This window comes from Glycine max, chromosome 4 (genome assembly GCF_000004515.6).
Source record: "Glycine max cultivar Williams 82 chromosome 4, Glycine_max_v4.0, whole genome shotgun sequence".
In the NCBI taxonomy this organism is placed as follows: Eukaryota; Viridiplantae; Streptophyta; class Magnoliopsida; order Fabales; family Fabaceae; genus Glycine; species Glycine max.
This window is the reverse complement of record NC_016091.4, coordinates 29,555,288-29,571,096: the sequence shown is the minus strand read 5'-3', so window position 1 is coordinate 29,571,096 and position 15,809 is coordinate 29,555,288. Positions and strand designations below refer to the sequence as shown.

Here is a 15,809-nt window from a genome sequence, read left to right as displayed (position 1 = left end):
ACCTCGGAATTTGAGGTCAAATCCTTTTCAAGGGGGAGGGAATGATGCAATCCTACCCCGCAAGGGCATTGGATAGAAGACTCAGAATAGATTGAGCCAAAGATGCAAGAGAAGGCCCTTGGATTCTCATGAGCCTTAGGGTAGATTTCGGGCCCATGGGATAAGTATGAGCCCACTTATCTTTGTACATATTAGATTAAGGTTTCATTATTTTTGCGCCTTGTATTTAGGGCTCCATAATGTAGGTAGGGTACCCTTGAAATGTAGGATTTTTCAGCCCTTGTATTTTAGGTCACCTAAACTAGTTTTTGTATTAGGGTTACTTTTATAATTTCACATGAATTGAGTGAATATTTGATGTGTGTGTTGGTAAATAAATTTAATTAAATTGGGAGAAGCCCAATCCAATTAAATTTTAGAGGGGGAGGTGAGCATTTGCTTGCTACACCCCATTGCCACATCATATAGTCACACTTTGTGCATGTCCTTCATGCTTTACATGCCTCATGCAACCTAAGCACACTTAGTGGAGAATCTTGGACTTGATCTTGGATTAGTGGGCTGAACCATAGCTAAAATTCACTAATCATAATTAGTGAAATTTTGGCTCCAAAATTTGGCTACACTAATTCAAGTAAAATTTGAATAGAAATTCAAATTTCCCTCCAATTTTGTGTGGCACTTAGGCTATAAATAGAGGCCATGTGTGTGCATTTTTTCAACTTTGATCATTTGAGAAATACACTTCAAAGTTCAGACCTCATTTGAGGCACAAAATTTCTTGCTCATTCTCTCCCTCCCCCTCCACTCATCTTCTTTTACCTTCAAGCTCTTATCCATGGCTTCCTATGGAGGTGAGCTTCTTCTTGACTCATCTTCTCCTTGAAGTGGCGTCTTCGACCATCTCTCTCTTCCTTCTCCATTTCGCTGCTATTCATTTTCAAGAAGCAAAAGACTCCATTGATGAAGAAGATCCAAGGCCTACAAGCTTCACATAGGAGCTACATCACCACCCCTCTAAAATTTAATTGGATTGGGGTTTTCCCAATTCAATTAAATTTATTTCTCAACACACACATCAAATATTCACTCAATTCATGTGAAATTACAAAGCTACCCTAAATACAAAAACTAGTCTAATAAAATACAAGGGCTGAAAAATCCTACATTTCTAGGGTACCCTACCTATATTGTGGAGCCCTAAATACAAGGCCCAAAAATAATGAAACCTTAATCTAATATGTACCAAGATAAGTGGGCTCATACTTAGCCCATGGGCCCGAAATCTATCCTAAGGCTCATTAGAATCCTAGGGCCTTCTCTTGAATCTCTGGCCCAATGTTCTTGGAGTCTTCTATCCAATGCCCTTGAGGGGTAGGATTGCATCACTCCCTCCCTCTTGAAAAGGATTTGACCTCAAATCCAGAGGTTCTTGAAACTTTTGGATTCTTTCCTCAACACTTGTAAAAAGAATAAAATCATATGTATTAGTGATGTTGGGTATGTTAGAATAGGGTAAGGACTGAAAACCCCTTTCCTAGCCATCTTCTCATGAGAAAACATAGTTCCTCACCAACTCAACGAGTGGTGTTACAAGTATAGAAAAATATGGGACAAACCTTTTGTAAAAGTTTGTTAAGTCATTGAAGCCCTAAATTTCCCTTATACTTGGTGGAGTAGGCCACTTAGGAATGACCTTTATTTTCTTAGGGTCATGGAAAGCCCTTGATCATTATTTAAAAAGTTAAGGAAAGTAATGGAATAAAACATACCTTTTTCTTTATTTTCATGTTGATTATTCCTACAAAAAATTATGACAAACCTAAGGTGTCCCATATGAGCACCTAGGTTTGTATTGAAACAAAAATAAGAACAAACCTACCTAATGAGTCCCTATGGACACAAATCATGAAGATGTTGGGTGGATGAGTGATTTTACAAAAGAGGGTTGCACCACTCAACACATTCATCATACCACCTATCATAGGGATTTGGTGCCTCATAATACCTATTTTGGGAACCAACAAAACATAAGGATTTAAGCTCTTATGAATCAAACCCTTATCCAACAACTCATTTACTTGAGGAATAACCTCAAGCTCAAGAGGTATGGCAGTGCTAAGGGATGTTTCCCTTGATAGGAGAAGGTAGAAAGATTGTTTAAGAAAGAGTGCTCTTTTGATATCACATTTTGTTGCAAAATGATTTTCCTTCTTAACAATCTTGTTGGAAGAATCCTTTTCCTCTTTTTCCTTCCCCTTGGCCTTTGAAGACAAGGCCTTACTATCCTTCTTTATCTTTTGGTTTTCTAGTTTTTCTTCCTGATCCCTCTTATCTTTCATAGTTAGTTGATCTTTGGCCACCTGTGAAGGTGTTTGAGGATGAAACACAAATTTAGTGCCAAGATGGGTGAGGGTAATCTCATTAGTTAGGCCATTGTAAATGATCTTCCTATCAAATTGCCATAGCCTTCCTAAAAGAATATGCCCTGCCTCCATGGGAACTATATCACAATTAACTTCATCCTTATATGTCCCAATGGAGAAAGGTACCTTCACTTGTTGGTTAACTATTATTTCCCCTTGTTCATTGAGCCATTGAAGTTTATAAGGTTTTGGGTGGGGAATGATAGAGAGGTTCAACTAGGAAACTAATCTTATGCTACAACAATTGCAACAAGATCCACTATCCACAATGAGAGAACAAGTTTTATCTAAAATTTTGCATCTTGTATGAAAGATGTTCTCTTTGGGATTGAGATAGATTACAAGATTGACCTTCAATGAGCCTTCTAACCATTAGGAGGTCACCTTTTTCATAGGGGTAGACTTCCTCACTAGACTCTTCACCCCTTACTTCATCTTCATTTCCACTAGAGGAAGGGGAAGAAGTAGTCTCCTCTTGACTTCTATAAATGTTTTGACCCCTCCTAATCATTGTTTTCTTATTGGGCATTGAGAGGCAATGTGACCTCTCCCAAGACATTTGAAGCATTTAATGTTGCTATTGCTTTCTTGGGAACTAGTCTTAGGGGTGGATTTCTTTATGGTCTAACCCTTATATTCCTTGGGTTTTGAAGGTGTAGCCCCCAAAATTCCTAGGGCTTGGTCCTTCCTTGGATAAGAATGAAAGCCATAAGATTTTGAAGGAGGCTTTCTTTTAAGTTGTTGCTCCACTCTTATACAAAGTTGGACTAGCTCATCTAGGTCCCTATATGGAAGGAGTTCAACCTTATCCCTCACTTCCATACTAAGCCTACTAAGGAACCTAGCTATGCTTGTTCTTTTCTCCTCCCTAAGTCCAGCTCTTAAAAGGAGTAGTTCCATTTGTTGTCTATATTCTTCAACACTCATACTCCCTTGTCTAAGCCTTTGGAGCTTGTCCATAAGCTCCCTTTCATAGTAGAAGAGAATGTGCCTTTTCCTATGGGCACTCTTAAGATCATTCCAATACTCTACTGGAGGATCCCCATGAATCCTTTGCTCCCTAACAAGGGAAGTCCACCAATAGAGGGCATACCCTTGAAAGCTAAGGGTAGCCAATGGAAATTTTCTCTCTTCGCTAATATGATGGCAAGCAAAGAGTTGTTGAACCTTCATTTCCCAATCTAAGTAGGCCTCAACATTATCTTTTCCATGGAAATATGGGAGGCTATTGTTAACCTCTTAAGGCCTTCTATCCTTTTCTCTTCTTTGGGAGTGAGGTCTAGGATGTAACCTATGCCTTCCTCTATAATAGTCACGAAGTTCTTCACTTAGGCTCTTGCAAAAGTCATGACTACTATAAGACGCATGTTTTTCTTTTTCCATTTCTTTCATTATTTTTCTTCTTTCTTCCTTTCTTATTTTCTCTCTTTCATCTTGACTTATTTCTTCCACTCCTTTTTTTCCTTTTTCTTTTCTCTCTTTTTTTTCTTTCTACAACTTAAGGGATCTCAACTCATCTAATATCTTATACAATGGGTCCTTAGGAGTAGAACCCTCACCATTAACACTAGATGAAGAATGAAGACTCATGTTGGTTCCTAAGTTGTGGTTCTTTCTTGTTGGGGGTTTGAAAACAAAAAGTAAAAGAAACTATGGTTGAAACTAGCCAAAATAAACACTAAAATAGGTGTGAAAGATAAGGTAAAAACTAATTGGTAAAAGGCAAGCTATCTAGGCAGTTTGATAATGGAAGGTAAAGGAAATAAGCTATGAAAATAAGCAAGAAATTAAAGTGCAAGAAATGCAAACTAGGCGGATCCTAAGAGTGTTTGGATGACCTCATTTAAGGTTCCCAACAAAACACTCACTATCCTAAGGGAAAATTGCCTAAAATTATTATACACAAATGGAAGTAGGGTGACCAATTGGAGGCTCCCAACTTACTTCCAATGAAATGCCTTTTTGTTACAAAATTTGAAAGCAAAGCAAATTGCCAATTACAAAATTACAAAAAAAAAGTCTTCAATTTTGGTGGCTATTCTCTCTTTGATGTTTAACTTAATTTCGAGTGCTTCTTAGTCCAATAGCTCTTAAGGTGGTTGGCCCCTTGCTTCTTGACTCAAATTCTTCAAGGGATGACACCAATCCTCCTTTCCAATTCCCTATATGGCAACTCAAAAACAAGGAAACAAAGAGACAAGCAATAACCAAAGACCAAAAAATGAAATGAAAGATAAACCAATAGAGTTTTAACAAGACAAATTTTCAAGGATTATTCAACAATTAAAGCAATGAAAAGCACATAAAAGCAAGATATGACTCAAAGGGAAACTTAGAATGGCTCTAGAGTAGAGTAAAAAAAACAAAAAATAAAAGACTCAAGATGTAACATCCTGGAAATTTCTACCCGGAATTTTTGAAAACGATGTATTTTGAATGATTATATATATATAAGTATTATTCAGTGTATATGCATATATGTTCTTGGTAGAAATAGGAGTAGTGGGGGCAAGATACGCGGGTAGGCTAATTAACAAAGAGAAATGCATAACTGGGAGGTTATGGGTTAATTCTTAATTAATTAGTTTAAAAATCATCTTTTTGCGTGCAACTTAAAATTTAACGAAACCAACCTCTGAACCACGCTCGGGGTTTTATTCTGAGCGTTTTGATATATATATTGCTTACTTTCGAAAACTGGCCCCGACGGACGCAGAGAAACGCGAGGAACTGGAATCAGAGAAACGACACGCAAACCGAGGCAGGATTTTAGCGTTTCAAAGGTCAGATTTTTCTCACTTTTTGTGGATGAGTATGGGTCACCATCAAAAGAGAAAGTGGGCCCTTTTGGCTCCACTCAAATGGAGACATGTGGCATAGCTTGAATATAATAATAGAAAAAGAGAAAACCCTTTTATTTAAAACCAAAAAGCTGTTCTCTCTCCTCACTCAGCAAAACAGAAAAATTCAGAAGCTCTCCCTCTCTCTCACGCAGCCTTCTTCTTCTTTTCTTCCTCCACCATTGTTGCCCAACAAAGCTTCAACCTTTGGTGCCCATTTCCGCTCCAAATCGCAAAAGGACGGCATTTTCGGAGTCGTGAAGCGCGTCTCTACGTGTGGGACTTCGAAATTTCAGGTTTGGGTGGACTTCTTTCTCCTTTGATTTTCGTGGGTATGGGGTTTTGGGAGATATGATGGGTAGTCTTGCTAGGTTTCTGCTTTATGATGATTATTTGTGAAGAAATTTGTGGAAAGCATGTTGAAATTGCCATGTTTGGATGAGTTAAACATACCCATTCTGTTTTAGGGTTTTTATGATGATGCTTGTGATGTTCATGTGCTGAAATTGCTTATGGAAAACTGTTAGAGATGAAAGGTAGAGTTAACCTAGGGTTAGAAAGTGAGAATGAGGTGTTATGAGTGGAAAAAGAGTGAGGCTTTGAGAGTTGAAAGGCTAAATCTGGATTCTGTGGTAAATGGAGGTTAAAATGAGTTAACCCTAGCTTGAAATGCCATTTAGAACATGTGAGAAAGGTTAGGCTGAGCTAGAGAGAAAAACAAATGACCAAAGGGAACCAAGAGCCATTTCTAGGGCAAAATTGGGTGTTGAGGAGTCAAATTTTGATTCGGTGGAATTTTAGGTGTAAATCCAGTTTGAGCAAGTTTAGATTGATGTTATAGACTTGTGTGAGGTGAGAGTTTGCTCCAAATTTACCTCATTCTCAATTTCACTTCTCAAACCTAGAAAACCCATTGAATTGAGGGGTATTGGACACCTAGATTCTGTGTTGCTGTGTTTTGAAGCTTGACTTTGGGTTAGACATGATTGATACATGATTTGGGACTTGTAGGAATTGATTTGGGCAAGATTGGATGAGGGGAAGTGTGATTTTTGAAATCTGCACTTATGCAGAATTTTGCTGTCAAAATAGGTGCAGCAGGATTTTGGCTTTGTGCAGAAAAATGCTTGTGTGTGATTGGCTGTGGAAAGAGTAGTGCAGAATAAGTTCTGGATGTTTGCTAGTAGATCCCAACGGTCACAATGTAGGCTTATGTACTAGAGACTTCCAGTAAAAATTTTGAGTCGATCCAACGGTTAATGAACCAGAACGAAGGAATTGTTACTGGGGTCTTTAAGTGAGAAAAGCTGTGATTTTGGTTGATGTTTTGGGCAGAGTTTTCTGCCTTTGCCCTGTTTTGCTTGGCTGTGATAATTTGTGCTGTTTGAATGTTGTATTACTTGGATGTTGGGAAAGCTTGGGAGGATTGATGGGGACCCGGTGTTGAGAGGAACGAGGATATGGGCTACGTGGGAGTACGTGAGCTCAGTTGGAGGTGGGCAACAGGGGATGGTGGGTTTATGCGTGCTTTGTGGATGTGGAAAACTTGTTGTGCACCATCGCCCGACCGCCACCTAGTACCACATGTGATGGGTACCCCATAATCCTACAAGCTTGAGATGAGGAAGTGTAGAAGGGTGAAACTTCCTGCTTTTATTCGTTGACCACAGAGTGGTACCTGGAGATATGTCGCGGGGGTCAGGAGACCTTGGGGACATCAGGTGGGGTGCTATTGCCCAAAACCAAGCTTGACCAATCCCGACCCAACCCGGGCATAGTCGGTCAGTGAGAACCTGTGATGTACCTAAACAGGCGAGCTCCTGGCAGTCAACAGATAAAAGGAACAAAGACCACAAAGCAAGGAGGCTTGTGGTGGCTGGCCAGCTGTGAATTTTGTGTGATATATGGGTTGTGGCCTCTAGTAATCGATTACCAAGGGTGGGTAATCGATTACAAGGCTTAAAAATGAAGACAGGAGGCTAAGATGGTCTCTGGTAATCGATTACCAAGGGGATGTAATCGATTACCAGGCTTGAAAACGAGGTCAGGAAGCTAAGGGAGCTTCTGGTAATCGATTACCAGGGGATGTAATCGATTACCAGGCTTAAAAGGGGAACTGGGAGATGGTGGAAGCCTCTGGTAATCGATTACCAGTCTGTGTAATCGATTACACAGAGGAATGGGTCACTGGTAATCGATTACCAGGTATGTGTAATCGATTACACAGTGCATTTTTGCAGATTTCATGTTCTGAGGCTGTGTAATTCGAGTTTAGCCTCTGGTAATCGATTACCAAGTCTGTGTAATCGATTACCAGAGATGAAAAGCCTTAAGATACCCCTTTTAATTGCATGTAGTGGTTATGAGACGCATTGTGTTGCGGCATAGTTAGATTCTTGTGAAAGAGTCTACCCCTTTCTTTTCCTTCTTGTAGATCGTGATGGCGGCACAGCTAATCCATGATCGAGTGGAGATGGAGTGCCTAGGGGGAGCTTGGAAGACCCTCGAAGGCAACACGAGGTTCCGATTTCAGGGCACCATTCGATTCACGGCTACTTCTCTGGTGCATCCAGATGAACCTGCACGGACGCTTCAGCGCACGGTGGAGTGGATACTACCCACGCCTACACCATATTGTCTAGTGGAGCCCGTCCAAGTGATCGAGGTAACGTCATCCGAGGAAGACCCTGAGGAGGATCTGGAGGAGCTACCTCCTGAGCCTGCTGTGGATGCCCTTGACTTTCTAGAGGGTGATGAGGATCCACTTCTTGAGGTGGATTCTCCCGAGGAAGTCATGTCGGCATCTGAGGCAGACTCTACGGAGGATAGTGGCCCGAGGGAGATGGCGATCAGCAGAGGCTCTTCATCCTAGTGGACAGCTCTTTGGATTAGTTTTGTATACTTTTGAGGGTGGGTGTATCTAGGACTTACTGTTAGGTTTACTCTTTTGTTTTTGTATGGGTAGACCTAATGTATAGGAATTTGATGATTGTATACATGTGGCTGAAGCCACCACTATGGGCACCTTTGCTCTGGATGACACTATGTATTTTGTAAAACTCCCATATTTTGGACAGCTTTAAATGATGAATGCATTTATGATCGATCTTGTTATTTGAAAAGAAAGCATTAGCAACTTTATTTTTAAAAGAGTTTATCGACCGTATTTTATTCTTTTATTTTCACGTGACGACCTAAAGTAATGGCTGGTACATTCTTCCTTTTGAAACAGCAAAATAGTTTAGAGATTATGAGCGGTAAGAAAGAAATGACTCCGAATAGAGTTGTGAACTGGCCATTCAGGACTCTATAGTGAGGACTTTCCTTCTAAACCTAGTTATGGTGAAAAGAGAAAGAAATGAAAAAGAAAAAGAAGAAAAAAAAAATTTACCATGGTTTTTGTTATTTAAATTGTTACTATTAAACCAGTCATTAATTAGGGACGCCACACAAGAAACCTCAAGTTTTGGCACTTGTTTTCAAACTAATTTTTAATTGAAATTTCAGAACTAAAATTGGTATAAAATAGGCACCAATTATAGAATAAATTTTGAGCCAAAACAACAAGCACACTTCCCTTTCACTTTTCTTTTCTTTTCTGGACACTGATTTTTCTGCCAAATTGTGTGATTTTTATTATTTTTTACTTTTGTCCAGATGTCTAGAAAAATCAGTAAAAATTTAAGCTCAAAATTCACTGTGACCAATTCTTAGTAATTTTTACAAGCTCGTATGTTCAAGCCGCCAGCACCAGCAATTTCAACCTAGAAATTAAGAATAGTGTTTATGTTGCTTAAGGCTTGGATAATTACAATTTGTGTTTGCGTATGCTCAAATGTCTTGAATAACACAATTCAAGAGAGTTTAACACTTATTTTGATTCACAAATCCAGCCACAATTCAGCACCACAACTCAATTTCGTCATAGGCATCATATAGGAAACTTAGAAAACGAAACAAAGTTCAACAACAAGACTACTTTTAGGAATTGATTTAGAACATGTTATGAACTAAATAACGTGCATGAATTAGACTCAAAATTTAAAAGATAGGCTAAGAATGATAAGAATGCATGAACAAATGTATCTAAAATTCAATCAACAAAATCAAAATTCAACACAAACTTAGAACATAATGTGACAATTATTATGACTAAACATGACTCTAAGACAACATGGATTAAGTGATTTACACTTAGATTTTTGTGTTTTTTTTCTAATCAATATTTTGGAAGAAAATTTAGATCTAAAGGTTCAGCACAAGAATATTATGACTGAAAAATGATAGAACCTAAAATCATCACAAAAACATGATTCAAGAGTAGATCTATAAAATATGAACCATAGAAATGCAAGAACATGTGTAGATGTAAGATTTAATCAGTTTATTTTTTTGATCTACTCTAAACAGAACCAAACCACAAGACAATGGAGGATATACAAAGAATAAGATGAAGAACAAGTAATTAAAGTGAATTGACCGAACAAAAAGATAAAGGAAGCAAAAGAACATCATCTAGACGAAGATGCTCTTGATACCACATGATGAGCTCCATGTGAAGCTTGTAGGCCTTGGATCTTCTTCATCAATGGAGTCTTTTGCTTCTTGAAGTTTAATGGTAGCGGAATGAAGAAGAAAGAAAGATTATTGGAGACGCCACTTCAAGGAGAAGATGAGTCAAGAAGAAGCTCACCACCATAGGAAGCCATGGATAAGAGCTTGAAGGAGGAGAAGATGAGGGGAGGGAGAAGGAGAGAAGGAGCACGAAATTTTGTGCCTCAAATGAGGTCTGAACTTTGAAGTGTAATTCTCAAATGATTAAAGTTGAAAAAATGCACACACATGACCTCTATTTATAGCCTAAGTGTCACACAAAATTGGAGGGAAATTTGAATTTCTATTCAAATTTCACTGGAATTTGAAATTGAATTTGTGGAGCCAAAATTTCACTAATTATGATTTGTGAATTTAAGCTATGGTTCAGCCCACTAATCCAAGATCAAGTTCAAGATTCTCCACTATGTGTGCTTAGGTGTCATGAGGCATGTAAAGCATAAAGGACATGCACAAAGTGTGACTATATGTGACAATGGGGTGTAGCAAACAAATGCTCACATCCCCCTTTAAAATTTAATTGAATTGGGCTTCTCCCAATTCAATTAAATTTACTTTCCAACACACATATCAAATATTCACTTAATGCATGTGAAATTACAAAACTACTCCTAATACAAAAACTAGTATAGGTGCCCTAAAATACAAGGGTTGAAAAATCCTACATTTTTAGGGTACCCTACCTACATTATGGAGCCCTAAATACAAGGCCCAAAAATAATAAAACCTTAATCTAATATGTATCAAGATAAGTGGACTCATACTTAGCCCATTGACTCAAAATCTACCCTAAGGCTCATGAGAACCCAATGGCCTTCTCTTGCATCTCTGGCCCAATCTTCTTGAAGTCTTCTATCCAATGCCCTTGGGGGGTAGGATTGTATCAAGTTGGTTTGGTCTTCTACATGAATCTCCTCTTTTTGCCAATCTGCTAGTTTTTCCATTGTTGTGTTCGTTCCAATTCTAGTTATTGCCATAATCTCTGGGGGCTGGAATATAACTTGCTCGGTCACATAGTGGGCGCCAAAATGTTGTCACAAATAGATCAAACACTTACTCTTTTGTTGAAGGGTCACTAGTTATGTTGAATGGTTCTTTTGATGACAATTGGTCTGTATCTTCGTTGTATATTAGTCCAAAAGAGTGAGGGATGGGGAGTACCTGCAAAAGACACTTGACTCTCAAGTAAGGGTTCGATTTAGAGATACAAATGATATCAATGGAATATTCACATGAACAATGGTGTTTACTTGGGGGGTTTTTCCCTTTATATATTGACCTTATTGAGCCTTAGGTCTCTAGGCTTTTGTGTTCTGATTACCAGTTAGGTAATACGTCTTTTAACCTTGTTTAGATGCTTATGACCAACTAATTATCTTTAAGTGGATTTATTAACTATAATTGTGGTCGAATGGTATTCATCACTTGTATATGTTGAAGACCGAGACTTGTACGAAATATGTGAGCCTATGACCGAAAGGATACTTGACTTCATAGGGTATATTGTGCTAGGTGTCCATATAGGTGTCTTATCACCCTATCTGGATACTTATTAGGTATAGCTCTTTTAAATAAATTAAAAAAAAGTTTAAATAAATTTTTGGTCCCGATAAAATAGGTTTGCTTTAGTCATATTTTTATTTTAATATTTGTTATCAAGTATCAACGTTAATTGATTACATAAGAGAAGAGAACTGTTGATCCATTGACTTGTCACACCATCAAGAAATATAACATGACATTCACGTGTAATTTTCTGATAAATTATGTTTTAAAATGTTTCATCAACTAATATGACATCATCAACTAATTTTAAAAGATGACTTATATTTTACCAAAAAAATTTAAATGTGACTACATGTTAGACTCTTTATAACATGATAAGTTAATAAGTTATTAATGTTATTTTTATGTCATCATTAGTTAGTATTATTTGTCAGCTGATTGCATACCAAATATTTTTATTTTTGCAAAAATATTTTTTGTTTTATTACATATTTTTGTAAAAATATTTGGTTGTAAAGGGTGGATACCTTGAATACCCATATCCTCTTATATCAATGAAATCCTCTTTTTTTACTTGATAACAAGAATTAAAAAATTATAAAACTAAAATCAAAATAAAAATTAAAATCCTAAACTATGTAATAACTTTTTAGATTATCGTAGGGTTTAGAATTTTAATTACCAAGACAAAACAAAATGTTTAGAATAAATAAATATTTTTATGTCATTATTTTTATTATTAATTCAAAGAAATTTTAAATAACATTAAAATTAAATATAAATTATCTCATTAAATAAATCGTTATCACTCTACTGATGTAAAAGAAGTGGGATAATACATTAGTGTGCGAATCCTTAATTTGGTTCATCATTACTTTTATTTAGTAGATGGATATTAATAATCTACTTAAAAGATTCCATTAAAAGAACGTGTCACTGACAGTTGGTGATACTGAGAAAGCTACTTTGGTTCATGTATATAAAATCCTCCTCTGAACCTCCCATCCTCCTCATCACAAAAAAAAAAAACGAAAAAGATCTAGACATTTCCACACATATATGTTACAACCATGTCCATGGCCTCCACGACCAGGGACGAGTCCTCCGACAACGACAGCACCTGCTCCTCCATAACCCTCGCCGACTCCACCCGCAGCTGGCTCAGCACCTTCAGCTTCCGCCGCAGCAGCAGCAGCAACAGCAGCTCCCTCCCCCTCTGCGCCGCCGCCCCTGACACCACAAAGTCTGCATCATGGGAGGCCATGCGGCGCCTCCGCCTCGACACCGGCGGCATCGGCCTCGACAACTTCCGCCTCCTGCGGCGGCTCGGCAGCGGCGACATCGGGAACGTGTACCTCTGCCAGATACAAAACTCCATGGTGGGACGGCCGCAGAGCCTCTACTACGCCATGAAGGTTGTGGACAGAGAAGCGCTGGCCGTAAGGAAGAAGCTGCAAAGAGCGGAGATGGAGAAGCAGATTCTGGCGATGATGGATCACCCCTTCTTGCCCACCCTATACGCTGCGTTTGATGCCTCTCATTACTCTTGTTTCGTTATGGACTTTTGCCCCGGTGGTGACTTGTTCTCTGCGCGCCAACGCCAACCAGGGAAACGCTTCACCATCTCATCCACCAAGTATGACATTATTTCTACCACTTTTTGTTTTCAAAAAATTTATTTAAAATAATTTTGAGTAATGATGCATGGACATTTTTAGATATAACATTTCATTTTTTTAATTACATCATATTACTTATTGCTTATTACATTTCTTTGTTTTCTTTCTCTCTCTATATGTTAATTTGATTAGTGTTCATCAATCTTTTTTCCAAATATTTTATGTTATTCATTGCCTAATTTTCATTCAAAATATATGTTAAGTTTTAAAAATTATTTTTAAACAACTATTTTAAAGATAAAAGTAAAAATAGTTAGAAGATTTTTTTTTTATATTTTCTTCTTGTATCTGGTGATCTAATTCTGGGTGTAAATCTCCTGGAGTGATGTTTCATATAGTGAGGCATTAACTTAGTTTGGATAAAGCATACGTTTTTTTTTCTTTGTTTTTGTTTTTTAAGAAAATTAAGAGTGAAACACTTTTTTAAAATAGAAATTAACAACATCCTAAATTTCTCTTTTTCTTATATAAACAAATCCTTACTTTGGTATTTCATTTTATTATATAATGTTTACAAGGTTAAAACAAACAATAAGGTTTTTCAAAAATATAAATAATGTTTTATAAAGTTTTGTTAGTCTTGAAGCAGAGTTGACTACCTTCTTTTCTAGAAGGCTAAACACTTTCCCAAATTAATACGAAAAGGCCTCGTTTTTTATGAAAACTTTTGGAGGAAAGTGCTTTTATATTGTATGGTTTTAATTATTCAATTCTTAACTAAGATGTAAATGGGAAAAAAAATTGCAGGTTTTATGCAGCTGAGACACTAGTGGCCCTGGAGTATCTCCACATGAAGGGCATAGTGTACAGGGATTTGAAGCCAGAGAATGTGCTGATAAGAGAGGACGGGCACATTATGCTTTCGGATTTTGATCTCTGCCTCAAATGCGACGTCGTTCCGAAGCTGCTGAGAAGCAAAACCAGTTCAGAAAGCAGTGTCAAGACCCGAAGGAGTTCAGCACCATCTTGTGTTGCAGCCCCCATGCACTCATGTTTCTCTGCCTCAAGCAAGAGAAAGAAAGTGGTCACAACAGCAATCATAAGGGAAAATATGGATGTTTATGAAGATCAAAGTCAGCACAAAGGTAAAACAACTAAAACTTATGATTTAAGTTCATCAGCAAAACAATATTTATTATTAATTTTTATAAAGTAAAAAGTGTCACATATGTTAAGAAAAAGGCAACTAACAAAAAGGTTCTCTTATTTAAAGTAAAAAAATTTCTCTCAAAATTTGTTTTAGGCCATGATTATTGCACGTCCGGCCTTGGCGAACATGACACAGAGATAGTGGCAGAGCCCATCAATGCAAGGTCCAAATCCTTTGTGGGAACCCATGAATACTTGGCACCTGAAGTGATTTCAGGAAATGGACATGGGAGTGCAGTGGATTGGTGGACTTTTGGGGTGTTTTTGTATGAGATGTTGTATGGGAGAACACCCTTCAAGGGTGAGAACAATGAGAAGACCCTTATGAACATTCTCAAGCAGCCCTTGGCATTTCCAAGGGTCTCTTCAGTGAGTAGTTCTAGCAAGGAGTTTGAGGAGATGGTGAAGGTTCAAGACCTCATCAGCAAGCTCCTTGTGAAGAATCCAAAGAAGAGAATCGGGTGCTGCATGGGCTCAGTTGAGATCAAGAGGCATGAGTTCTTCAAAGGGGTGAATTGGGCTCTCATTAGATCAGTTAGGCCACCTGAGGTGCCTGCTGAATTGAACAAGATTAGGAGTAGAGTTTCGTTACAGAAATTAAGCAAGAAAGACAAGGATCAACCATATCAGATTACTCATCATTTTGATTACTTTTAAGCTCTAACAGTGAAATGTGTATATAGTTAAGGAAAACAAGCTTAGCCCAAATGTGTTCATCACAACAGAAATTAAGATTAAGGGTTCTGTGATTCTTTCTCCCATGTTGTTTTTAGCCACTACCAAGGAGAGAAAGAATTACAAGTTAATATATGATCAAGGTACCATACATTGAACTTACCAATTTCTTTTGTTTTTATGCCTTGCTCATTAATTACAATTATGTGGGGGTTATTTCTCCACCAATGAATTATTAGTAGTTGAGAGGTTTATGGGTGTAAAGGAAAGGGATACCATAATTGTCCTAATGTGATTCTCATGAGAGCTTATATGAAGTCATGTGATCCTAATAATTACGCTTTTCATTGATGAGAAAATTGCAGAGAAAAGCATAAAACACTTTATTTTAACATTACTTTACAAAATAGTAGTATACTTTTTTGTCATATGGCTCTTTTCATATCTGCGCATTCACATGTCCTTTTCACCGAACAGGGAAAGGAACAAAAAGAAATGTTTTTCTGGGATCCTTTTCCTCTTTCTTTTTGATAAATTGTAAAATGTAATTTATGGTTTTCATCCATTAATGATAAATAAAGATTTTAGAAGTTATTTCAGGTTTATGACTAACTCATGTCATATTATTCGTTTAGAATGTGAGAAATGGATATATATAATATAAAGTAACGTCTCTCAAATCAGGTTTAATTAACAAATGAATGTCTACGGATTTTTTAATGTTAAAACTGCAGAAGATTTTCGAACTTGTATTGGTTAGAGTAATGATGAGAAAAGAGAAAGGAACAAAGTGACTGTAAAGGTGTAGGCTGTGTGGACCCTTGTGAATACAGTGATAAATGATAGCATTGAATTTATATATATATTACATCTAAATCAAAGGAAACCTATCAAGTAGGACTAATTCTTTTCATCGGAGG

General features: G+C 37.4%; 1 protein-coding gene across 1 annotated transcript; it reads left to right on the top strand.

The window, feature by feature from the left end:
* The first annotated feature begins 12,335 nt into the window (after positions 1–12,335).
* Positions 12,336–15,141, top strand: LOC100787216 (protein kinase PINOID 2). The gene is made up of 3 exons (XM_006578378.4): positions 12,336–13,022; positions 13,813–14,150; positions 14,309–15,141. Exons 1-3 carry the CDS (start codon positions 12,457–12,459, stop codon positions 14,869–14,871), a joined length of 1,467 nt encoding a protein of 488 aa, XP_006578441.1. The 5' UTR covers positions 12,336–12,456; the 3' UTR covers positions 14,872–15,141.
* Positions 15,142–15,809: the final 668 nt, after the last annotated feature.